The 25,958-nt window shown below is 42.2% G+C and overlaps 2 protein-coding genes across 7 annotated transcripts in view; both read left to right on the top strand.

The window, feature by feature from the left end:
- Positions 1-11,912, top strand: part of MSL1 (MSL complex subunit 1) — a 26,153-nt gene extending 14,241 nt beyond the window's left edge. Inside the window, exons 8-11 of one of the 4 annotated variants that reach the window (XR_013832360.1) lie at positions 923-1,047; positions 9,485-9,512; positions 10,910-10,947; positions 11,764-11,912. Coding sequence is in view for 3 of the 4 variants with exons in the window: in XM_079948755.1 (XP_079804881.1) it covers positions 923-1,013 (91 nt within the window). In the remaining variant the exon portion in view is untranslated. Of the gene's footprint in view, positions 1-922; positions 3,958-4,299; positions 5,462-9,484; positions 9,513-10,909; positions 10,948-11,763 lie in introns of those variants that run through there. The other 3 variants (XM_079948755.1, XM_079948754.1, XM_079948753.1) reach the window with 3 other exon arrangements.
- CASC3 (CASC3 exon junction complex subunit) lies at positions 6,495-25,958 on the top strand. Of its 3 annotated transcripts, none has more exons than XM_079948732.1 (14): positions 6,495-6,854; positions 9,485-9,512; positions 10,910-10,947; positions 11,764-11,922; positions 13,284-13,435; positions 14,207-14,383; positions 14,550-15,238; positions 18,081-18,145; positions 18,599-18,710; positions 19,205-19,303; positions 20,816-21,045; positions 22,503-22,625; positions 22,795-22,838; positions 24,546-25,958. In XM_079948732.1, exons 1-13 carry the CDS (start codon positions 6,639-6,641, stop codon positions 22,834-22,836), a joined length of 2,130 nt encoding a protein of 709 aa, XP_079804858.1. In that variant the 5' UTR covers positions 6,495-6,638; the 3' UTR covers positions 22,837-22,838; positions 24,546-25,958. The 3 variants fall into 3 exon arrangements, with proteins under 3 accessions (XP_079804858.1, XP_079804860.1, XP_079804859.1); XM_079948734.1 differs by having other exon boundaries at positions 22,782-22,838; XM_079948733.1 differs by lacking the exon at positions 22,795-22,838.

The raw sequence follows: 25,958 nt of genomic DNA, 5'->3' as shown, positions 1-25,958 counted from the left end.
ATGGAAATGGGTGGACTTAAATTGTGGGCTTCTTGTCTGAGGGGGTGATCTTGTTTCTGCCTTACGTGATAGAGTGTTTCGCTATTTATAGACAAACTTTGATTTCACAGTGATTACAACAGTGATTTCACAGTTTTGCAACAGAGTGAGCACTAAAAAGACTATGATTTGCAATCTGCATATTATGAGGTTTATGGTATTCATGGAACATGTTAAACACACTCCAGCAGGGTTGCCTATTTTCAGACCCAGAAACTCATCCAGGGTGCCAGTCACAAAATGGCTGCCAGGGCGTGGCATCACACAAAATGGCTGCTACATCTAAAAGGGGGAAGAGCACAAAATGGTGTGGGTATGCCTCTTTAACACTTCTACTCTTAAATTTTTTGCTGGGTCTTACCAGCCTTTAGGCTAAAAATGATTTTACTGGTCATACTTCTTTGTTCTGTGCACTCTTGCTGAAATCTTTAGAACCATGGCTTTGTAATATTCTATCCCTTAAGACTGCAGAAGTCAGGTACTGAAAATACGTTGATAAAATGTGACAGTTATTTCACCGGATGGCTGATAGAAACTCATTTTCATGGTATTTTTTTCAGTTGTCCTGCTTTCTAATTCCATTCGCAAGTTCAATTCAAGGCTTTTTCACTTCTTGACACGTTTAGTAGTAATAATTTAAAAAGAATGCTACACATGAAGAACAGCATTTCAGGAACTGTTGTTCAGTCTTTTATATTATTTAAAATACTATGCAAAATATGTGCAGATTGGCTACTCTGTGGCTTACACTTATTTCCAGTGTGTCTATAAATGACTGACATGTGCTTATTGCCAGCTCCTCCTATAGGACTAGAAACTTGAGCTGCCAGATCTTTCTGTTCACCATAATTAACTGTTTTCCATGGGCCACTTTGTTCAACAGGAATTTTGAACTGCCGTGGCTGGATGAGCGAAGCCGTTGCCGGCTGGAGATGCAGAAGAAACAGACTCCTCACCGGACATGCAGAAAATAGGCATGTCCAACTAGGAGAAAACTCTGCCTTGATGGTAGGCTTGTGCTATTTGCAGCAAATGGCAGAGAACCTATATGTTCTGTCATGTCACTCTTTCCCCGTGATGTATATTCTTGTTTACTATAAATAATTTTTATGCTCACATATAGTTTTATTTTCTCCCCCACCCCACCCCCTGAACTTCTTCACTGGTTTTCCATTTTTTCCTTTGTCTGGCAGAAATTACTGGAGGCTTGTGTTGGGACAGCAAGGTTGGCAGCTTACAATGCACTTCAGTTTATCTCTATTGGATAATTAACAGCCATTTAAAAACTGAAAGGTGGACAAACATTAAAAAAATACAATGAAACTCTTCTCATTTGTAAGTTCTCGAGCATGCAAAGCCCACCCCTGCTTTTACAAACTAATAAAGCCTTTTGAAATATTTAGCCTGCTGGTTAACGACCTTGAACATTTGTGTGGGTGGGAGACACGTTACCCATTAAGATATATTGGACAAACATTGATGTTTCTTCTTGTCCTGGTGCTTGTAATTGCTGTTCTAAAAAGGCTCCGCATATGGTTCTATACATTTCCTCCCACCTCGTTTGGTTTTTCATGTTCTACTGTTATGATATGGCTAGTTAATATATTTTCAATGGGTATAAACAACCCTTGTTCATGCCTTCTGCTTCTGATTACAGGACAGCAGGTTATTAAAACTTGACATTTTATTACTGATAGTAAAGGGCTCCATACCTTGACAACTATGTCACACTGTTAGTTCTGTTGGAACTGTTAGGTATAAACCAGGGTTGACAGTGCAATGTCAGATTGTCTCCAGACTTTTCCTGGTTTGTTTTACCAGCAGGCTCTTTATTTCTTAGTTTTCTTCTGTTATATACAGTTTGGCTAAATTGTAGGCTATTTTTATATATAAAAGAAACAAAATTTTGCACAATTCTAGTTTCTTATTGGAAATTCTCAGTGGCAGTGCTGCCAGATTTGCTAATAAATGAGGCATGGAGAATTGAGTAGATACTGACCCATGGCACTGCCAAGTGGCACAAATGGCATCTCAAAAATAGTCCACCCCAGCTTCACCAAAAATCCCAGACTTTGCCTCATACTTGGTATATGATGGAAGGACTTTGTTGCTTAGCAACCACCATGTACTTCCATCCCCAGATCCGGCAAAGCAACTGCTACTGGAGGGAAGGGCAGCAATGAGAGAGGCAAAGGGATTTTATCCTCTTGCTATACATAAAGTGATTAATCCCCCCCAATACCTCTTGAAAACGATGGTTTCCTCCCCCTGCCTGAAGTCCATTGCAACATAAGTTTATATGTATCTTAGGGAAGGTTAAAGTCTGCTAGAGAAGTGGTTGTGCCTGTATTCTTCACTACAGCAACTCCCATTTGTTTACATTGAGTTAAATCAAAGTAATAGCTGAACCCTTGTGTCTCTTTGAAGCTTGTTTAGCATCTTTTAAGTAAGATTCCAGCTCCTGAAGATGAAACATTCATCCTCTCCAGAGAACAGGGAATTCCTTTATAATTCCACATTCTCATCTGCCTGATCCATGCAATTGCAGGAAGTTGCCTGGGTGTGTGTGCATATGCACACATGCTTAGACGAGCAGTGAAGCTACCTTTTACTTCTTTGCATTGAATGAAACTTCTGTATAAATAGAAATAAAGCTCTGGGTCTCAGTTTCATTGCTTGTTGCAGATCCCAGTGCAGGATGATGTCCAATGCTTTTGCACACTAAGGACATCATTGAAGGGTAAATGCTTATCTAACACATTTGTTTTTCTATCACATCTTTCAAATACTTCTAGTAGTTGCTGTTCCACTTCTGGGTTACGTTCCCTGGGAATTCATAAGGATACCTCCCCCCCCCCCTCAGAGTAGCACGCTCAATGTGAACATAGTTAAAGAGGTCATGAGTGTGGCTTAAACTTCAAAATGAGAAAAACAGATCCTGTCTTTTGCCAAGTAATCTGTGTAGTTGAGGTAGTGCACAATGCTTGCCTAATTTTATTTTAAATAAGGCTGTATTTGAATCTTTTGCTCTCTTTTAGCATGCCAGCATGCATCCTTATTTTTATTTCTTTTTTGCACCCTGCAGTTACAAGCCTGGATGTAAAAAAAAAAAAGAAAGCCTCAAGTATAGGCTTCTTGAAGGCACTGATTTCAGACTTGATCCTGCCAACACTTGGGCCTACTTTCTGCTCTCAAGTAAGCACAAGCAGTTTGCAAGATTGTGTCTTAGGTCTATATCCCATTGGGGGAGGGGATAACTGCTTTTGCTTAGCCCAGAAAACATCTATTATCAGAAGTGCCACAGTGTGTGTTTCTGAAATACAACAGCAAAATGTTCCCTAGTCAGTAGTGTGCTGGTTTACAAGAAGAATCCCACTTATATAATAACACATGCAATTTAGATCTAAGAGGATGGGTAGGTGTGTGGAAGTAGGTAGGGGTTGTACAAAGCATTTGCAGTGGATGTTAGTTGGCAGTGGAGGGAATAGCCTTCCCTATAGGGGATACAGCACTGTGAAATTTGTATTTGCCCTTGCAAATTAGATCTGATACTTGGTTTAGGACAAAACATTACTTTTAACCAAGCTTATGGTAGTTCAAAAAAAAAAAAGTGTCTGTAATCCCTTCCTTTGTTTTCTGCCCTTTGACATGTGGTTGTCTGCAAATGCATCCTTTTTGATACCATTTTAAATATGTAAAATCAGTTGTCTTGTAAATATCTTATAAAGGAAAAAAAGTTTGTAAATACCAAATTTGTGGCTGTTAATGTTTGGGGATTTTGTTTTTTAAAAACTTTTTGCTTCAGTTCATTTAGGTTTAACAGTGTTAACAGGGAGTATTAAGAGAAATTCTGCTTGTATGTTTAAACAAAATTGAAACAAATCTTTTTTTTTTTTACAATAAAATGGAAAGAATATTGATTCTTTTGTCATGCATTATGCATTGTTTAATGGATTGGGTAAAACTTTTGAGCATCAGAATCTGCCTTTATGGTCACATTCTGTCATATACTAGAAGCAGAAAGGGAAATACATGCCTTATAGCCCAGTCTTATGCACATTTACTTGGAAATACATCTCACTGACTGCAGTAAGACATACTCCCAAGTGAGTGTGTATGAGACTTCAACCCTTTCTTGTTCAGTGCCAGTTCAGTCCAGTGTGCAGCTGCTGTGAAAAAGGTGAATTCTGTATTATTGAGAAAGGGATTAGAGATCAAATGCGCCAATGCTGTAATGCTGTTATACAAATCTCTTGTAAGATCTCACTTGGAATAACTGGGTACAGTTCTGGTTGCCTCGCCTCAAAATGGATATTGTAGAGCTGGAGAATGTTCAGAAAAAGATGACCCAAATGATCAAGGAGATGGAGCAACTCCCCTGTGAGGAAAAAGTTACAGCATTTGGGCTTTTAGTTTAGGAAAAAAAGGTGAGTAAGGGAATATATGAGAAAGATGTATAACATGATGTGTGGTGTCAAGGAAATGTTTCTTCCTCATAATACTAGAGCCATCCAGTGAAGTTGAATGGTGGATGATTCAGAAAAGAAAAGAGAGTACTGTGGAATTTGTGACCAGAAGATGCAGTGATGGCTTTTAACGAGGACTAGACAACTTAATGGATGATAAGGCTATGTTCTGCCTCCACCGTAGGAGAAACTGAATGTCAGTTGTTTAGGAAGGACAGTTGGGAAGAGTGCTGTTTGCTCAGCTTTCCCTTGGGTTGGCCGCTGTGAAAACAGGATGCTTGACTAGGTGACCCTTGATAGAAAAAGAACTTGCACGTCCATGAGCTAGTTGGAGCAATTTGATTTGCTGTAAACCAACTTCAGACGTACAGTTCGCTGTTAGGTGTATGCAGACTGTATCCTAACCTGGCAGGTATTGGGTAGAAAGATGGTTGAACAGTGGGATGAAAGGGCATCAAATGCAAGGCATAGCAGTAGGCCTGTCACACTCTCATATAGTGTCAAAGTATACACAAAAGTAGCTCCGGGGGGCGGTGATGTATTCTTACTATACTGTTTTAAGTAGCTTTGGGTTACCCTGGGCATTGTAAAGCAACTAACACATTTTAATAATAATAATATAATATGTCCAGCACATTTTAACACTTATGAGGACAGTAATTTCCCAAAATGGGAAAAGTGAAGCTTTTTTTTGGTATATGTCAATGGGAATGCCCTAAACTGCTTTATATGATGGGTTGGCTCTTTTCTGAAGTATTCGTTGGAAGTATTATTTTTTGAGATCAGATGCAGTTCCTTGGAGAATGTAACGTTTGTTTTTATTTGGGCAATTGCTATCCCACCCATCAGCACAACTGCTCCCAGGGTGGCTAACAAAACATGGAAACAATTAAAATCAAATCAAACATAACAAAAGTGAAAACAAAGATCAAAAGGCCTGTAAAAAAACCAACAAATCTGGTGCCAGAAAACACGAGTTGGCTTTAAGCTAGCCTCTCTGAGGAAATCATTTTAAAAGAAAAACCTCTTGTAGATACAGTACTTTGTCTACCCTCAAAATGGATGACATTAATGGATGCATAGCTTCAATATTCTTAGGTCGATTTTCGTATGTTGTCATTGTTAAATGTCAGAATTGTCTCCCCCTACTTGTGCAAATACTGACCTGTTTGCCCCTTTTGCTGTTTACCTAGGGCAGTGCTAGGTTTGGTGGAGGATATGGAGGGGGCTGAGCTTCCATTGCTGTTATGGCTAGTTTAGTTAGCCTTGTAATGGGGGGAGGGGGCAGAACGCCAGAATCCGTAGTCGGCGGCTATATTTTATTAGGGCAACCAAAAGTGCAAGTAAGTGTGACAAGCTTTCGCGTTCTCCAGAACCTTTCATCAGGGCAGTTGCTACACAATGTGCCAGGTGGTGAAGATTTTATTTTTTCTGAAGTACAAAAAAAAAAAAAGCAAAACACTGCGGATTGTTTCGAAGCTTGTTTCTGGGTCTTGCACCTTCTTTCCGAGCCCACCCTAACCTTGCCTTAACTGGTCTTGCATCATTCCCCTCCCCACCCCACCCTGCTATAGACTCGTCGCTTTATTCCCTTAGGTCCCCTGTACAACGCCTTGCCACAACCGCTTTACCACTGCAGGGAGAAAGGGATGACGTCACCGTCGCAATGGGAAAACGTAATGGCAGAAGAAGCGCCGTTTCTGGCGGATTACGACCCCCCTCTTTTTTTTTTAATGCAGCAGCCCGCGAGGGCATGGAGCACGTGATGCTGTTGCTGGGCTGTCCTCTCCGCCCGCCACTGGAGAGCCGCCTGCTGGTGACGTCGCCTTCCGCGGCCCTTGATTGGGCGCGAATTTTCTTCCCCTCTTAAAACCCCTTCCTCTCTTTTTTTTTTTTTTGGTTCCTTTCCCGCCGCCGCTTCGACCGCAAAGGAGCCTGGGTAGCTCGGGTGGGAGGGGGGGGAGCGCAGAGCAGCGCGAGCATGTCGCTCTGCATGTCGGGAGCCGCAGTCTTTCCGCGGCCTCGCGCCTCCCCTCCTCGCTTTCCCGTCATTCCCTTTGCGCCGCTGCTGCCGCCGCCTACTTCCCCCTCATAAACGTTTCGCTTCTTGTTTCTTTCTCGGCTACTGTTAAGATGGCGGACCGTCGGAGGCAGCGCGCCTCGCAGGACAGCAGCGAGGACGAGGAGTCCGACTCGCCGCCCGGCAGCGCAGCCCCTTCCCCGCGGGGCGCCCCCCGCTCTGGCCTGGCTGTGGCGGGAGGGGGCGGCGGCGGCGGCGGCGCTGCTGTTGACGCCGTGAGCGCGGAGGCGCCGGTGACGGTGGGAGGCAGCCCGGCCGACTCGGAGTGTGTGAGTGTGGAAGGGAGCCTGGTGGGGAAGAGGAAAAAGGGGGCGGGGGCGGTAGAAGCTGCTTGGACTTTCTCCTCTGGCTGCACCCGGCTCTTGTCGGGGCCCGCTTTCACCGCGGGCCTCGACCCCGGAACTACCGGCGACATTAAAGCAGAAACGGCAGTGTACCTGCGAATGCACAGAGCGGTCCTTGGTGGTTAAAAAATCTCAACGCTTGCAGTTGAGTATCCGTAGCTTGTATCCGGTTATCATACGCTCAAACGGTTTTTGGGAAAGCCTTAGGATCTCGTTCTCCGTTTCGGGGTTGTTGTTTTTTTAAATTGTTATGTAAAGATTTTTTTTAATGCCGCCCTTAGTTACAAAAGTCTTTTCGAGCACATTTTGTCGGATTTTTCCTCAGCAAGCCAGTTCTTGGGTATCTTTGGCCAGGATTCAAGAATTTGGAGGCCAAAGGATGTGCTTATCAGTCAAGCCTCAGTCCCGGTTATCTTTGTGGTTTTCCATCTGGGAACTTAAAACTGTTAGTTGTGTCTATGGGATGAAAATGTACACTGTATTTCCTCGGTCTGTAGTCATATTTTTAGAACCTGAGTATTTTTAGAACCTCTTCTCCCCCGCTAGCCTTTTCAAAGACCAGGGTGTCATCAACCACTTTTGTTTCTTGGAGTAACATTAATGTTAAGTGTGACATTTGAGGTTTTTAGCTAACAAGCTCCAATAGTTTTGATAAGCAAACTTTGCTGTGATGTTTTGAAAGCTATAACAACAGCAATATGGTGATTGAAGCTGCTAAGGTTATTGGTCCGTTTGCAAAGTAATCGTGGGGTTAGTGGTGGTGTCCAAGTGGAGATAAAACTGAAGAGTTTGAAGCAGACAGCATTTGAAAGAGAGCTTTTAGGAATTAAGACACACCCTTTGCTGGATGGCCACATTAGGATTTACAGATGGCATGCACTTGGTTTTATTGCATTGGCTGCTTGTTTGATCCACCAGGTCTTGGACTAATTTATTTTGTTCGTACTGAAATACCAGATTGGTTCTCAGTTCTGATTCTGTTTTCCCCTGAATTAAGGTGGAATCAACAACTAGCAGCTGCAGTCTTGTTGTCATAGTGCAATGAAATAGTATGTATCCAGTGTGCTAAAATTTTGTACAGTAATTCCAAGCTTGGAATACCTGGTTTAGATTGCCAGTTGGGACACATCTACTGTGGTTGGGTGGGAATTGCACATCCTTCTGGGTAGCATTTAGCAGCTGCCATGTTTTTCGTTTGCTTTCCTGACTCCCTTGTTCTTTTGAAGGTATGGCTTTCAAAGTTTGAAGCAGACCACCTCTGTAAGAAGACCTAAATGGTTGTGCAGGGAGACACAAGAAATAAAAAACAATTGAAAGAGGGTAGCATCATGTAACATGATCAAGCTTGAAAGTATGAATGAGTAAAGGAAGTAGGCTTAGTAAGCAGAAATTGTAGGTCCCAACATGTTCCCCACATTAACAGCCCTTCCTTGGGGCTCTATCTCTTTGCAAAGGAAGTTATTGACAGTCAGTTGTCTGTAATACAGTGGTACCTTGGTTCTTGAACGGCTTAGTTGTCAAACAAATCAGCTCCCAAATGCCACAAACCCGGAAGTAAGTGTTCCAGTTTGCAAATGTTTTTCGGAAGCCGAACGTCTGAAGTGACTTCCACTTGAGCGCAGGAAGATCCTGCAGCCAATCAGAAGCCACGCCTTGGTTTTCGAACAGTTTCAGGAGTCAAATGGACTCCCGGAACGGATTAGGTTTGAGAACCAAGGTACCACTGTAGGCTTGTCCTTGCTTTCTAAAGGTGTACTCACAGCAGGCAATTCTTTTCCCAGCAGCGTAGGGAAAGGGCACCTTTCTGCCTCTGGAAAATGCCCTGCTCTTCTTCTCAGCAGGTGCATCATCTGCATGCATAAGCTGCAGCGGAAGAGCTATTTCTCTTGCCTGTCCAGTTGAGACACAAACCCAATTTTTTATTTATGTGATCAGTTGGTAGGCAGGGTTCCGGCTTGTTGCTAAACTGAGCCCTCCTTCAGTCAGTGTGTTTTGAGACCGAGCAGTACATCCATAAGAAGCGAGTCCCCCTTTAAATGAGAAAATCACATTCCCATAGCCAAATCTGACCAAATAAGTGACTCCTTCAGAGATTTGGTGTGTAAAGCACTAGTTTTTTCCAGACAACATCTGAAGAAAATACATCCTAAAGAACCCTATGTAGCTGTTATTGTTAACACAAGCAATAAAAGGAAAAGAGGTGGATTAAAGCAAAAAGAAAAATAGAATTGGGCTAAGAGAAACAAAATTTTCTAAGGCTGCATAAATGTAATTTATTTAAGTGTACTGGATCTTGGCTACTAGCTACATCCCCCACCTGGCAAGACCCACGTAAAATAACTGAACATTATTGTTGCTGCTGTTTGCTTATATGATAGAGAATGTTGCAGTTTCATTAAACTATTCAATTTTGTCTTCCCTCATCACCTAGATTTCTTAACATATGTGTATTGCAATAAGCATTTTCATTTGTGTTCTTATTGAAGTTTATGCTGTTTTTCTTCTGAATCTACACTCATTACTCTGTATGGTAATATTTCTTTCTCTTAAAACAGGAAAGTGAAGACGGCATAGAAGGAGATGGTAAGTGATGCTCTCCCTTTTAGTTTGAGTGATTGTGAATGGTGAGGCGTAGTGTAGATTTGGTCAGGGAATATTCTTAGAATTAATGCTTATTGTAATAGCATTTTTTAAAACAACCAGGCAGCATATACATTTTCTTTTCTAAAAAAAAATCAAGTTGTAATTCTACAAGGAAGATGTTCCAGACACAAGCCCTTATGCTTATGGTACTTTGGCCTGTAGGTAAACTCAGACATATTTTGTTAGAAATGGACCTCATCATAGATGAATGGGTGGTAAGGTTTTCTACCAGAGTTTTGTTTGGCTGTTTGTATTAATGAAAACACAGTGTGATGTTTTTTCTGCCATACATTCCAATGGCTTGGATATCTTATCAAGTGGTAAGACTTCCCCACATTTACCACTTGATAAAATGGTTTTCAGTATTTGTAATCTATGACATTTGTTATTGACTGAGGAGGGCATTCCATTTCCTCTACACGCCAAGCTTATAGAATGTGGCCAGAGCTGCCTTATTAAAGAACAGCTCAAGGGTTCCCATATCCACCATCACTTTGTGAACATGAGTGGACAGTGAAACTTCCCCTGGTTCACTGGACACAGGCTCTGTGGCAGTGTGAAGGAGCCATATATATATATGCACTTCATTAGGATGTGAGGACTTAATGCACTGTCCTAGAAGCTTCAACGGAAAGCTGAGTTTTGAGGAGGGATTTGAAGACAGGGGGAATTTCAGCGTTATGTAAGTGTTCAGAAGAAGCTGGAAACATAAGAAGCAGCAAAGCAAAAAAGTGAATATTTTACGGAAGCATAAGGCCAACAGATGATTGAGGGTGGTGGATTTTGAGGAGCTAAGAACATAGGTAGGAGGATGTGGTGGCGGTGGCAGAGGGATGAGGTGGGGAAAGGCCATAGTGGACTTTCAAGGTAACAGCAAGAACAGTTGAGAAAACATTGTAGGGATTAAGGAAAGGCTTACATCTCGTGTAAGCGTTGAATAATTTTGGTGCAGAATTCTGAATTTAGGCAAGAGGGATGAAGTGACATTGGAATGCCACAGAGGAGATGGTTGCAGTAGTTATGAGAAATGGCTTGAATGTGAACCAGAGCTTTTTACTAAGAGGGCAAAGAAGCATGACCAGTGTATTTATAGTGTTTTAGATTGAGAAGCACTATGTCTTGTTGGTGAACGGAATGTGAGAAGAAAAGAAAAATGAGTGTGTGCATCAAAGATTAAACAAGTGTTGTGTCTGTTAAGTTGTGTGGATGATGACTTTGTCAATGGATCGAGAGAGTATATGATAAGAGAAAGGTATGGGAAGATGAGAAATTTGGTCGTCTACGTAACAAACTTTAAAGGGTTTGTCTAACCGCAAACAACTCTTCTTTATATTTAGCTGTTCTTTCTGACTATGAAAGTGCTGACGACTCAGAGGTGAGTTACATTTTTACTGACAATTTCAAATATGTCTGTTGCCATTTTTCTGGTGTACAGTATTAACATGCCAATGAACTTTTATTTAGAAAAGGAACCTTCAGGAATCTGGACCCTTGGATGAATTGGAATGTGTAATTTTTATCTCCTTTACTATGGAAAAGCAGTCGATCTTCTGCGTTTTGAAATTTATTGTATTCAAAGCTTACCTTGGGGGTATTAGACCTAGAAGCACGTCCCTTGGATGCCTGTTTATCTTCTGCTGGTGTTGGGGAAGCCATCAGGTTCCAAATGGTGGTTCACTTACATTAAACCATAGTTATAAACAAACTGTGGTTTTGTGTGAGCGTGAGGAACACAGAACTGAAAAGTTCTTATTGTGCTCCTCCCTTATTCCTGAACTGCTGGAAACAAGCCAAAGTCTGGCTTTGTCATGGCAACTGAACTTGGGTTTGTGATTTGTTTCTCCCAAACTACGAGCAGTAAGCCAACAACAAATGTTGGCTATTGCTCATGGTTCATTTCTCTTTAAACAAACCACAAGCCCATGTTCAGACATCACAACAAGATGGAATTTGGCTTGTTTCCTGCCACTTTAGCAGGAGCAGAGAAGGAGTGCTGTGAGAACTCTTCAAATTAAACCATAGATTGTGTTTACTAATAGATTGACTTGCAGAGCAAAACAGTTTGTATAAGCCTATAAGCCTGTTCAGACAAAACAGTGTCCTGGAGGAAAAGATTTTTTGTAAAAAAAGAAAAATTCTTTAAATTACTAGGCACCTGCACCAATTGAATCACATTGGATGTTTGTTTCAGGCTGAGGAGGGGGAATACAGTGAGGAGGAGACATCGAAAGTGGACCTGAAGCGGGAGAGTAATGAAACTAATGAGCTGACAAGGAAATCAGACAAAGGGGATGAAAAACCAGAATCGAAAGGCACTGTGGCAGGCGAGAGGCAGAGTGGGGATGGCCAGGTAAGTCTTACTAAATGCTGAGTATAGGTACTAACCATTTAAACGAAAAGGTGCCTTTGTATTTACTTTTCAAGAAATAAATACTTAGTTTCATAATGTTCTAAAAGAAGCTTCCTGCATTTTTGTGTAATAGGCTAGTGTTAGGGAAATCAATAAAGGCATCAAATTTTAAACTGCTTTGCCTTTTTCCCACTTACACAAATGCAGTTAGTTATTTTCACCACTAGAACACGTTCCTACATTCTTTCTACACAGTCTCTAGCCATTGGTGTTGTCATAATCATCCAGTGTTCTGTACAGCTGATATTTCTAATGTATAACAAATCAGTACATACATAATGATACCTGACTGAATCATACCTGGAGTAGACCCATTGAAACAAATGACTTAACTAAAGTCTTCATTAGGTCTGTTCTGAATATAGCTAACATTGGACATTGTCTTTTTTCTTTTTTCTTTCTTTTTTCAGTATTCCAATAGTGACATCACTTAGGAGAAATAGCAGCGGATCTAGTTGTACTTTATATCCTGAAAATTTCTCATATATATATATATATATATATATATATATATATATATATATATATATATATATATAATATTATATATTATATATTATATATTATATATTATATATTATATATTATATATTATATATTATATATATATCTTTTCCCAACATTTTTCAGCTGGCAGACAATTTCATTGCAAATGATAGAAATCTTCTCTCACATTTTCAGCAGTTCAACATACAATTCTTACTTTCCTTGCCATTAAGGGAACAGTATCTTGCAACAATTCTCTCTTAATATTCATACACAAAGAAAAAGTGCTGTTGAAAAGTCTCTCTCTAAGTGTATAGGTGTATACTGTGTATAAGTGTATACTCCAGATGTTGAGTCTACTTCACCATAAATGCACTTGTCCACACTTCTCAGCATCATGCTAAGCGGATTGCTGTCCATGCAGGCCCTTCTGCTTGCCTAATCTGCAGCACAGGGAGGGGAGGAAGTCATGCTGTGCTAGTGGAAACCACAGGCTTCGGCCAGCAGGGCTTGTTAGTTGAATCCCACCCAGCACTTTGAAGAACATTTTCTTATTTACTGGTTTTGCTTTATCAGTTAGGTAATATAGGTTTCTTTTCCTTTATTCCGGAGTGCTTGCATGGTTTTTGGAGAGTTGTCCTATGGGGAATACTATCTTTATTCTCAGACAGCTGTTCTATATTTGTTAGCAGTTTTATCTTCTGTGATAACATTTGACCAAAACATTGGATGAAGAGGATGGGTTCTGGAACACTTCTGGTGGGTTTCTGTGTAGGCAGAAGACCAAGAGGCGCTTGCTTTCCTTTTTCTTGTAGGAAAGCACTGAACCAATTGAGAACAAGGTGGGCAAAAAGCTTCCTAAGCACCTGGATGATGACGAGGACCGGAAGAACCCTGCATACATACCTCGCAAAGGTCTTTTCTTTGAGCATGACCTTCGTGGGCAAACTCAGGAAGAGGAAGTCCGGTAGGTGATGTGGGCAACGAGTGAAGCGAGGTGGGTTTGCAGAGCAAGGGGTGCTCTTGGTCAGGAGGGGTTAGAAAGTTGAAAGAATGACTGCTCACAGAGAAAATAATACAAGCTAATACAGAAAACTTTTTTAAAAAAACTATGTACTATCGCCAATGTGGGACCATTTCTTAATGTTGCGGTTACAAGAACCTTTGAGTGGCTTTGAGCAGCCATCTACTGGCGCGTAGACCCTCAGGAAGCATTATTTGCTTTACATAGTCATTTGACTGTTTCTTCTGAGTCCCATGTTTCTCCTGGGACAGACTTTATTGGTTGGGGTACCCTGGTTTTGATAATTCCCTCCCTTGATGCCCAGTTGACTTTTATTTTAGTGGTGTTTTAGCTAAATGAAGACCTTTCTGTTTTGTCAGAATTTTGCCTGATTTGAGTTTTCTCCCTGCACTTGGTGCGTTTATATGACTCTGGTTTTTATTTGTATTCCACTGTATTAAGATCAGTACATTTTCTTGTTCCTACCAAAGACCATAACAAATGCATTCTCCAACAAGCCAATACAATAATACAAAGATAATTCAATTTCAAACCTGGCAACAAAAGTAGGAATAGGAACATAAATTAGATCTCAACATCAGTTGCAGTACATTTTAAAATCTATGGTTTTGGACCCCTTCTGAGGTCCTGTGTTGCTAGAAAGAAGGGATAGAGCCGCTTTCTATAAATATAAACATTAAAGCCTCACTGATTCTTTCCCTCTTGTCACGCAAGGCCTAAGGGCCGCCAGCGCAAGCTGTGGAAAGATGAGGGACGGTGGGAGCATGACAAGTTCCGGGAAGACGAGCAGGCACCGAAAACAAGGCAGGAGCTGATTGCTCTTTATGGGTATGATATCCGCTCAACACACAACCCTGATGACATCAAGCCCAGGAGAGTGCGCAAACCAAGGTGAGGTAACAAAGACAAGTGTATGTACTTGTTGTATTATAGTACCGGACCGGGGGGGGGGGGATGGTGTGGTGGTGCAGGAACATTAATGATGTGGAACTCAGTTCTGTGCCCTGAATAGCTTGAGGAATGTGCTTCTGACCTGTAGCATCTTACCTCCATTCAGATTTGGGAGTCCACCACAGAGAGAGCCAGATTGGGCCAATGAACGGCCTAGTAAGCCGCCACGGAACCAGAGCCTAGAAAGTACTCCCGTGCCGCCCAGGACATTCATCAATAGGAACTCCGCAGGGACAGGACGGATGCCCCCACCGAGGACTTTCCCAAGACCCGGTGGCTACAAAGAGACCCGTCCATGCTACCGGGCTGTGGATGTGAACAGCCAGCACGCGCCTCGCTTCAGTGAGCAGTCAAAGCACGAGAGCAATTACCGTTCCAGGCGTTTGGAGCCCCTCCCACCACGAGAGCCTTCTCCTGAAGTAGAGATTCCGCACATTCGCAACAGCCCTGTTAAAAAGGAAGAAGTGGTTTCGGAAAGCCCAGCAGCTCCTGCAGATGTTCTGCAGCCACCACCAGATAGGCCAGTGGAGAAGAAGTCCTACTCCCGGGCAAGGAGGACTCGGACCAAAGCAGGCGAGACGGGGAAGTTGGCCGAGGAAGTCCCGCTTCCATTGGGGTTGACTCCTGCACCGCTGAAAACTACTGAGGTTATACCACCCCCTTCGCCAGCAAAGACTGGTAACTGGGAGGTGCCTGTTGAAGCCAGCCTAGATGGGCTCGAGCAAGACATAACCCAGTTAAATATAACAGAACAGAACTGGAGCCCAGGGCAGCCCCAGTTCATACAACCTCAGGGTAAGTGGCTGGCTGATGAACTGAAGCAGAGGGGGGGACTAGCTTTATTTACTTGATATGTTTATAATCCACCCCCATAGAGCAGTTTAGAAAGAACAGTAAATCTAAGTTCTGACTCATCATAAAACTGTTAAAACATCACTCTAGCCAAATATGTATGTGGTTATTTCAAACTGCTATGTGGTTCCTTTGCTGTTCTCTTTATTTCCTAGAATTTTGTTTTCTTCCCTGCCCTGCCTCAACATTTTCCTTTGTCCTCCTCCTAAACCTCGCCTTCTTAAGCCCCAGTCTTCACTTTCTACTTATGTTCACCTTCCTTGCTTCCCTTAGTTTGCTGCCTTCTTAAGGCCCTGGCTCTTGTTTTCCTAAGTCCAAGTTGCTTCTGTCCACCCCTATTTGTCTAGATGCTTTTCTTTAGGATCTGAGCAGCTCAATCTATGGTAAGCAGAGTCTTTTAGGATCAGAGATCAGCAATAACCAAAAGCTCTTATTGCATCTCTGTGACATTGGGACATATCCACTCACTGGCAGAAGTCCCAACATCATTAAAAAATTTCAAACATAACTTAAATCCCAATTGCTCATTTTTAGCCACTAAATATTTGCCTAAACTAAAGGTCCAAGAGGATGCAGGAGTTCCATGACTGTTCTGCGAAAGCTCCTCTTTCTGTGCTGATTTGTCCTGGAAATAATATCCTTCAGTTATTCTGAGAAATCACATTAAGATAAAGAAGAAAAAGCAGTTTCACAGTTCTGTAGGGTGAGGACTGGTGAGGACTTCGTATGTCAAACCTCCTCCAGTGTTTACACATCATGCTTGCAGTTGCTGAACGCTGCCTATGCTTTCAAAATTCAACTTTTTTTTAACTATGAAGGCTGCAAAGTTTGCTTTTAAACACACAGAGATAGTTTTCCATCAGACTCTGCATTGTCTTGATGAGGAGAGAAGTATATGAGCAGCCATAGGGACTCTGTACAGCTCCATTGTATGTGAAGTGCTCTTTAATGCACTGTTGAATAGAAAAGAAGAAAAGGTGGAGTTCACAGGATGATGGCCTAAGTAGGGAAGTACCCACTGTAGGCTCAGCCAACTCAACCCAGGTTCCGCTGTGATAGCATATGAGGTTGGTTGGAACTAAGGAGGTCTCTGACCAGCGCTCAAAGGGGTGACCAGTTGGGAAATGCATGTACACCACCTTGGGTTCCATGGCAGAAGAAAAGTGGGATATATAAGTGTAAGAAAATAAACTTCTCGTTGAGGCAGAGGTGGTAGGTTCTGCAGCAGTTGGTGCCATCTACCAATGTGGACATCCTGTTATGAGCCCTTGTGTTTTGTAACATAGCCCCAAATCTACTTCATTCAAAGATTTGTAGTATGGTTACAAGGGACCAGATACAGTTCATTTGAAGAGACATATAGGCCTGCCACTTGGCCATCCCTTCTTTTATAAAAAATGGCACCTGAACTTCCATTTCCTTCTGGACCTTATTGCACATCTGAACATTTCCTCTGGCATTATTTGGTATCAAATAAATATTTTTCATTATTAGTACAAAAGGTTAGAGTCTTAGGAGCTGACTGCATTGGTTATTCCATTTTGCAATGCAGTCAAGCCATGAAGTCTTCTAGATCTGCGGCCGTAATGAGTCATAGGTGACAGTGACCTTACACATGCTGAAATTTTGTGCTCTTTGGCCTTTCCCTCTACCACGTTTTTCTCTCTCCCTCTTCCCTCTCCTCTCCTTCCTGCACCCATTGGAAAACATGGCAACCAGCCCTGCTCACACGTAGGTACTTGCCACTTTCTGACTTGTATACCAACTTACACAAATATAATTTTCATGTCACTTAATGCCACTTCAGATGTAATATTTAGTTCATGAATTCATCAAAGAGTCAGGAGATGAGAGAGCATGCACAAGAGCTTGTCCTTGGAAACAGAAATATTTACTTTATCTGCAGAATTTGGTCATTCTTTGTGGGGATTCGTGGGTTTCTGTAGGGCAGATTTTGAATAGGTCTAGACATGCTTCTGTCTATCCAAATATTATCATGCCAGATTTCATTTGAGTGCTTTCCAGCACTCCTTTTTCTTATTTAATGTACCTTGGAATGCTCAGAGTAAAACAGATTGCCTATACACAATAACAGCCACAGCTGCTCCATGCACACTTCCTCAAAATTGACTAGCACAGGCATGATCTTACTCTACTCAGGCATTACAGCTGAATCTCTCTTCAATGTTCATTCCTATTGCACTTGTATTATAAGGATTCTAAATAGTGCAATAAACTGTAGATAACCACAAAAGCTATCAAAACACTTGCAACAAATAATATCAGACTGGAACCAATAAAGTGCAGTGTTGGTTTAAAGAAACATACAAGTTTTGTAATTATCTGCAGTGATTATGAACAGACTTATCTCAAGTCTTATCTCCTGTGAATTCTGCATGGAGGAGCGAAAGGGCCCGCCTTGACTTCAGAGTGAGGTGCGGGAAAATAAGCTAGGGGAATAGATTGCAAGACAGGAAGACTATCTGCAGATACCTCAGAAGCTGAGGTTTGCAGGATGTGACAGTACAGGTGTTGCGAGTGAAATCTGTAGGTACATGGAATATACCCAGCTGATGTTGCTTCCTGACGTACAGTATTAGAGACAATAAGTTGCATGCGCATCTTCCTGCTCTCTCTGCATCTTAGGAAGTAATATCTGTTCTCATTTTCATCTTTCCTCAGGATCCTCCTTAACCTGCTGCCTCTTCCTGGTTTCTTTCTAATGTTAAGTGTAAAGTAGTAATCAGTCTTGTTGCTGTTTTTCCTTTTCCTCCCTTCCCAATAGGTATTCCTAACCAGATGCACATTGGAGCAGCCCCACCCCCTCAGTTCAACAGGATGGAGGAGATGGTAAAGTCCTGTGTCTTTTTCCTGCTTTTCAAGTGGTGGGTCCCTGCAGCATTTGGGGGAAGTTACATAACTTGAGTCTGGCTGAGCCCTTGTAGTGGGTTGAATTTGAACTGATTGGGTATTTTTTACAGAGAAATGGGGGATAGGCTGTTGCCATAAAGGGAAAGGGCCGAAAGCAGAAAAGGTGTTGAGCACCACCCAGTACCTCTAGGAATTGGCAGAGTAAGATGTAAATGGTAAAGTACCCGGTTAGCTGCTGCTTTCATTTAACTCTGAGGACTAGACGCCTAAAGTGAGCTTCGATTCTCAGGATTCTGAAGAAGTTTCTCTTTAAGGAGAGATAAGTTCTGAACAGGCCTTAAAAATGGAAACATCCCAATTTGCATGGGCAGGAGCAGGGTGTTTCATTGTGACATTCTTATATGAACTGTGACTACTCTTGTGCTTTTTCAGGGTGTTCAGGCAGGCCGTGCAAAGCGTTACTCATCGCAGCGTCAGAGGCCTGTCCCAGAGCCTGCTCCACCTGTGCACATAAGCATAATGGAAGGGCACTACTATGACACACGTGAGTGTATGCTGCTGCTTAAAAATCTCTGGGTTCCCTGTGTTCTGTACTACTATAAAACTCGAGTGGGTTACAGATGATTTATTCAGCCTTCCATCTACAGTGTTGTAAGTGCTCCCTCAAGTAAAAGTGGATTAATTTGTACCAGAATAACACGGAAATATGAATTACTAATTAATCAGCATGAAAATAACAAAGCACTTTAAAAATTCGTGGATGAGGGGAATCTGAAGCTGAGTCTCCCCAGTCCAAAGAGGAAATTTCCATTTTACTTTTGTGCAGACACCACTTCCATTAATAAGGAGCATCTCCTTATTCACCCCTGAACCATCTCTAAAAGCTGATGTGGCTAAACAGTTCTTTGTATGATTTCACATGTTCTTCCCCCTGCCCTCATGGAAACCGGCTTCTTTTTACAAGGATCCCATTGTGTTTACTGTTAAACTACCAATGTGTATGGAATAAAGGTCGTATTTGATGGTTTATCATTACAGTACAGTTCCAGGGACCGATCTACACTCACAGCGAGAATCCTGCCCCGCTGCCTCCCCAAGGGGTGATTGTTCAGCCAGAAATGCATCTCTCCCATCCAGGTAGGGAATTGCTTCTCGCATCTCCTCCTGTCCAGGCATTTCTCTCCAGCGCAAGCCCCTGTGAGCTCTGTGAGGCAGAAATGGGGAGAAAAGATAATGGAGCAATCATATAGGGTTGATTGTTACCTTAAGCCTAAAACCTGGAATATTGGATCAAAACTGTTTCCCTCTTCTCTCCCCCTCACTCGTTGCTTTATAGTACCAAATGGCGTCCTTGGTACAAAGCCTTCTCTGTTCCGTGAAAAAATTGGCACCACGCTGAAGCTTTGGATTCCATCTGTGCCATTCTGCTGCATTTGAAACCCTGTTGCAGATGTGTGTCAGAAGACAAAAATCTAAATTAGGTTTAGCTAATGCAGTGATGGGATGGAGAGATTGTTTTGCTGATCCTTCTGTGCAGATACGATGGGGGGCAGATGTCATAAACTTGTTAGTTGTCACCCAAAGCATCTTCAAGTGATTTACATTGGGAAAGAAGTACATAAACACATTATGCCATCGGGAGGGGGGGAGGATCGTATAATATTATTTTTTCCATACAACATACTGTATTTGGGAAAGAAACAGAAAACCAGTCCCCTGTGATAGAAAATATTGGCAGCACACTAACAACGAATAAAACAGTGCTCCTACCCACTAACCAACAGATGAAAGAAAAGTTCCATGCCAGCACTTCCCCTCCATAGCCCCAAAATCATTCATGTCAGCCCAGTAATTTTTTTAAATCACACCCCACCCAGAACTCTTGGGTCATAATGAGCTGCTGCTTATTGGGAGTGGGGGATGGATCCTCCAGGGATGGTCTGGCGCTTCCCCTCCTGCCATTGTCAGGGGTCCAAAAAACAGACCTGCCTCATCGTGTTTTAATAGCATACAGATTTGCCACAGATTTGTTACAGCCATATCTATACTCAAAAGAGCTAAGAAATTATATTAGAAGATTACCGATTCACTTTTTGGAAGAGGAGGGCATTCTGAATCAGGTACTTGTTCCCATCAGATTCTGGAGATGATGCATTTTTTTACTTCTTGCTGCTGGAGATGATGCTTTTTTTTACTTCTTGCTGCTGTGGGGGAAGCCTTGCCCACTTCATATCCTGTCTTAGGCAAGAGAGAAGGTTTCTTCTGCAAGTCTCTTCTCACAGCTGGCATAATTATTTGAATCCTTCCTTTTTATCTTCCCACGGCTGCCATTTCCTTCTGGGTAGGAAAAACAAAATGAAGGAGAGAACATTTGAGCTTAATTGGATTTAAAAGGAGGGATTTTCTGACCATCTGCAAATCACAGGGATTTTACCCTCCAGGATCAATCCTCACAAGCACAGCACAGGGGCATTGCACAGAGATGCTGCAGAGGACTTGTCTGTGCCATCGGATAGGCACATGAATCCTTCCAGCAAAATGTTTCACTTAATGGAGCAGATTGTAATCCGCTTCAGCACCCTTTCCGTGTTGCGTTCTTGATTTCAGAAGCAACTGTCGATGACTCTTCTTCTCTTCTTTCTCTGCCAGGGTTACATCCACACCAGACACCAGCACCTTTGACCAACCCTGGTTTATATCCTCCTCCTGTCTCCATGTCGCCGGGACAGCAGCCGCCGCCTCCCCCACCGCAACAACTGCTAGCACCGACCTACTTCTCCCCTCCCCCTGGAGTGATGAATTTTGGCAATCCCAGTTACCCCTACCCTCCAGGACCACTTCCGCCACCACCACCTCCCCATCTGTATTCCAATGCTCAAGTAAGTTTGTTCTCATCTGGGCTTTAAGTCTTTAAACACCGAGATCCAAAGCGGCAGGTGGCAGAGAAACAAATCATCGCTGGGCACAGGCTCCCCTCCTATCTGAGCAGGCTTTTGTCCTGTCATTAGGGCTCAGGCAAAGCGAGAAGTATATGCAGCACGTGGTACACTGACTGCTGCTCACTGTTGTAGCAGATGCACACTGGGTACTTCTGGGTATTCCTCTTGCTAGTAATTGCGTTGTCAGAGGCAGCTAATCCAAGCTGAGCAAATGCGAAAGTATTTTTGATAGAACAGATTTCATGCTGTGGAGGCAACACCAAACAAGTCTAATAGCCACAGAACATGACGTTGCCGTTCCGTGTTTCCTTTGGCATTGGCCTAAAAGTCTGGGCATTTATAACTTACCTGTTTATCTATTAAATTTATATACTGCCCTTCATCAGTAGATCTAAGGGTGGTTCACAACACAAGCATACAAGATACATAATGCATAATAACAAGAACAACCCTCCCCCCCCAAAAAAAAAGAGCTGAATAACCCCCACCCAGTGTTAGAAACTCAGATATATAATCTAATTGACAAATGGCACCTTAAACCTAGATTACAGTTGCCAGAGCGGAATGTCTAGGCAACTTTCTTTGCAGTGAGTATTATTTATTTATTCATTTCATTTCATTTCATTTCTATACCGCTTTATATTTTAAAGAAAAAAAATCTCAGAAGTGGTTTACAACACATCAAATAAAACAATCCAGAATAAAACGAATTCAAGCTTCAAGGAGAAGATCCTTCTCTAAGTGACTCTTGGCTTTCTCCATATTTATTTATTTACCTACTTAATTTGTAGAGCTGCCCCATAGCAGAAGTACTCTAGGAAGCCAGCATGGTGCAGTGGTTAAGTGTCGGACTAGGACCGGGGAGATGAGGGTTCAGATCCCCTCTCAAGTCATGAAGCTCACTAGGCAACTTGTTTTGTAGTTGGTTGATGCTGTGGTTTTTGTTTATTTACTGTACCCTGCCCAGAGATCAAGCTTGGATGAAAAGGGGGGGGCTTCTTTTTCTGTTCATTTTTTCCTTAAATATCGGCTTCCTATAATTGGACAAACAGTGTTTCTTTTTAACTTTTTCAGATGTGTTTCTGTGATTGATTGATTTATGTGTGTATACTTTGTATTTAAATTAGCGTGCGTGTGTGTGCATGCGCAGCTATGATGTATAAACAATACTGTGGATGTTATAACAATATAATATGTAATATTATCAAACACTTTAGACTAGGCTTCCTCAACCTCGGCCCTCCAGATGTTTTAAGACTGCAGTTCCCATCATCCCTGACCACTGGTCCTGCTAGCTAGGGATCATGGGAGTTGTAGGTCAAAAACATCTGGAGGGCCGAGGTTGAGGAAGTCTGCTTTAGACCAACCCAATGGTTTCCTTTTATTTTGGTTTGTAGGCCCAGTCTCAGGTGTATGGAGGGGTCACCTATTATAACACAGTCCAGCAGCAAGTGCAGCCCAAACCTTCACCCCCCCGAAGAACTTCGCAGCCTGTCACTATCAAGCCGCCACCTCCTGAGGTATCACTTACCCTCCCCTGATTCACTCTGTGTGATCATTTGTGATCCCTAGAGAGGGAGTTCACCATTCATAAGACCCTCCTTGATCCACAAGAGTGGTTTGTGAAAGTGTGGGATCTCTGCTTTTGTGTTGTTCTGATATGTTGCAAACTCTAGATTCTCGTTGCAGGTTGTAAACAGGGCTCCAGTTAACATTTCTAAACGCTATTGAAGGTGAGCTTAGATGTTAAGATCAAGGTGTCATTGGGACCCTGTTTAACAAAAATAAACATTCCTGCTGATAAACCCAAACTAAAAATTCCATCTTTTTAATGGCAGCTTTACTATATGAGAAGTTACTTCACAATAAAACTGGTTGCATTTTTTGTGTGATGGGGGAGGGGGGGAATGCACCATTATTTACTTGATTTAAAATAACTCCTTTTGGTTGCCTCTTTGTTTCTGGGTCAGTGAAAAGGCTGTTGGTATCACTCCTCCACCACAAAAAAACCTATGCTGGAAAAATTAACAAATAACTGTAAAAATAATTAAAGTGCAAGTGTCAAGTACTGTACATCAAAAAAAAGTACCAAGTGGGAGAGACATTGTGTCCCTTGCTCTTTTAGGATATGCTGATCTAGAGCAGTGGTTCCCAATTAGCTAAGTACCACAGACCCCGTGTTTATCAAAAGCCAAGTGATGGACCTCCCACTTCTGAAAATGTTGAGGAAAATTTGTCTGTTAACAGTAGCCAGTTAACTTCTGGCTGGTGAAGTTAACTGTACAGGCCTCACTCTCCCTTGAGCAAAATAATCTTGTGACTGGGTGGTACCACTTCAGACTGCGGATGGTTGCAATGCGTTTCAATACAAAACCATTCTCCATATAAACAGCTAGTATGCCAAGGGAAAGCCTGAGCAGCACCCCATTTCCCCTGATCATTCTAGTTATGGAGGATTTTTTTTTTTCATATTGAAGAACATTCCACCTTGTCAGCTGCACCACCCGCAATCTGAAATGGTACAGCTCAGGTCAGGCACAGTGAGAACAGTGAAAAGAGTGTCAGCAAGGGAATATGGCTAATTCAAATCATACACATCCTAAAGCTGCTTATTCTCAGGATAATCTTCCTGAATCAATGACCCCTGAAGGGGAACCTTTGACAGTGAGAGTGTTTTCCTTTAAATAACTATTCTAGAGAAAATCCCCTTGGATGTCTAGTTCAGGGGTGGGCAGATTTCAGGATTGCCCAGTTTACTTAGTTCTTTAGTAGGACGTGAAACCCGCAAATTAGAGCCTGATGCACAAGACATACACTTAAAATAATTCTGAACTCAGGAATTTGTTCTGAATTCCAAAACTGAACAGAGTTGACAGTCTCTCAACACAATAATGCACTCTTGGTACCCCTCTCTGCTTTCTTCATTTCTGCAATATAATTGGTATCATGAAACAATTGGGAGTAAAAAAGCCAAAGAATCATAGAATCACCCAGAAATCTGACAGTTGATCCTGATTGACCTTCTAGCGACTCCCAAGTGATTTTAATCTCCTGGTGTGTCGGTAAAACGTCATGTCATTATAAGGTACAACAAACAATAAGTTTGTGTAAATAGTGAGAAGACTTGTGGGTAGCCATTGGAAATGGAACTGTTTGGGCAGAAGGAGATGTTCTGGGGAGTGAGCAAGACATTGATACCACAGTAAACCATGGCCTGCACTAACCATAGTTTAGAACCCAATCAATGGTTTTAGCTTCCATATGAAAGAAGCGATCTTATGGTATAAAAGGGCAAACTAGAGACAGATGGAACGGGCATAAGGGTGGGGTTAATGCTCTTTCTTGGCCTGGGGTAGAATTGTTCAGGCATGGCAATGCCAGTTCCTAAGCCATGTTAATGCCAGGTCTCTGCTTTCTTTCCCTCTCTTGTTTCTGTCTAGGACAGCAGAAATGAGAAATCCAAAGAAAGGAACAACACTTAAGGACGCTGCACTTTGCTGGTTTCAGTAGAGTACCAGAGCTGGCACCTGTGGCAGGCAGAAGATGGCTCCTTTGTGTGAGCTTCTCCTCTCCTTTCCATTGGTAATAGGTGATGTACATGGATGCAGGCCCTTCTGCTGTGCCATACCATGCCAGTATCTTGATCAGGGGCCAGATTGCCCACCAGGAGGGCATCAGCGAAACCACATATCTTTACAGTCTCTCTCTCTCTCTCATCTTGGGACAAAGAGACTGTACAAACATTGTTGGATGTAAGATTTCTCTGCTCACTGAGAGCAAAACCGTTCTCCACATTCTTTTCCCTTCTTCGTTTGAATGTTTTTAGGTGTCAAAACTAAAACTATCCAACTCTTTCCTAACGTTAATTTGAAGAACCTGACTTACTTTGTTTCTATTCTGTTTAATTGGTCTTGTTAACGTTACTTGAGTTGTGTGGCTTATCTTCTCCTTGGCTGACTTTTTCCAATAATATGATTTTAAAAATAAGTCATAATAGTTGTGCAAACTCTTGTTATTTTCTTGGATTAAAATTATAGAGGAATCTGGAAAAGGGTTGCCTTGTCTGAAAGCAGTAGTTGTCTTTTCTGTTGCCACTTTTATTTTATTTTTAGGAGAAAGACTTTAATTTAGAATGAGCCCCAGTGAGCATTTGTCTGCCGATCATTTAATCGTGAGCTGTTCTGACCCCCACAGTGCCAGGATAAACAATGTACCCCCAAGTGGACGAGGGTAACCAGGCCTATATGTGTGGCTGGTAGCCTGTAAACACCATTATTTGACCCGACCTCACGTGTCCTTCAGAAGGTGCAAGAGGCCTTCGTCCGCCTCCTGAAACAACACTGAACCTCCTTTGGAGCTCTTGAAGTGACGGCCTGCAGGCTTTCACCCTGTTTGTCCGCACTTTGCAGCTTTGATTTTGCCTGCCGGGCTGCATGGCTTTCACCAAACGCCCTGCATTTCCTACATATTTCTAATTCACTTGCAAAACTGCACTAGGAGGACAAAGCTTAAGTGGTCAGCCTGTAGCCACTTGTGCTGGAGCAAGATGCCCAGTACTAGCTGGACCCTGGCACAATGAGCCATCCCCAGCCGGTCTGCTTTTTCATGCATGTGTAGCTTCCTACTTGAAATATCAGGGTCTGTGTTTCCTTTTAATTTGATAACCCTTCTAATTTAATTTTCAACAAGTACGGCTGGCATTTGAAGGAAAATCCCTGTATGTTCTAAGTGTATTTGCTTTTCCTCTGCCTTAAGGTTTGAAATGTATCCGTTTAACATATCGGTTTTGAAATATTAGACCTAATGACACTGTGATAGCTATTTTTTGTTAATAAATTTGTTTTGTTCTTGTT

The sequence above is a fragment of the Podarcis cretensis genome (genome assembly GCF_951804945.1).
Source record: "Podarcis cretensis genome assembly, chromosome: 13".
In the NCBI taxonomy this organism is placed as follows: Eukaryota; Metazoa; Chordata; class Lepidosauria; order Squamata; family Lacertidae; genus Podarcis; species Podarcis cretensis.
The sequence above is the reverse complement of the archived record's forward strand: the minus strand, read 5'-3'. Positions and strand labels throughout refer to the sequence as shown.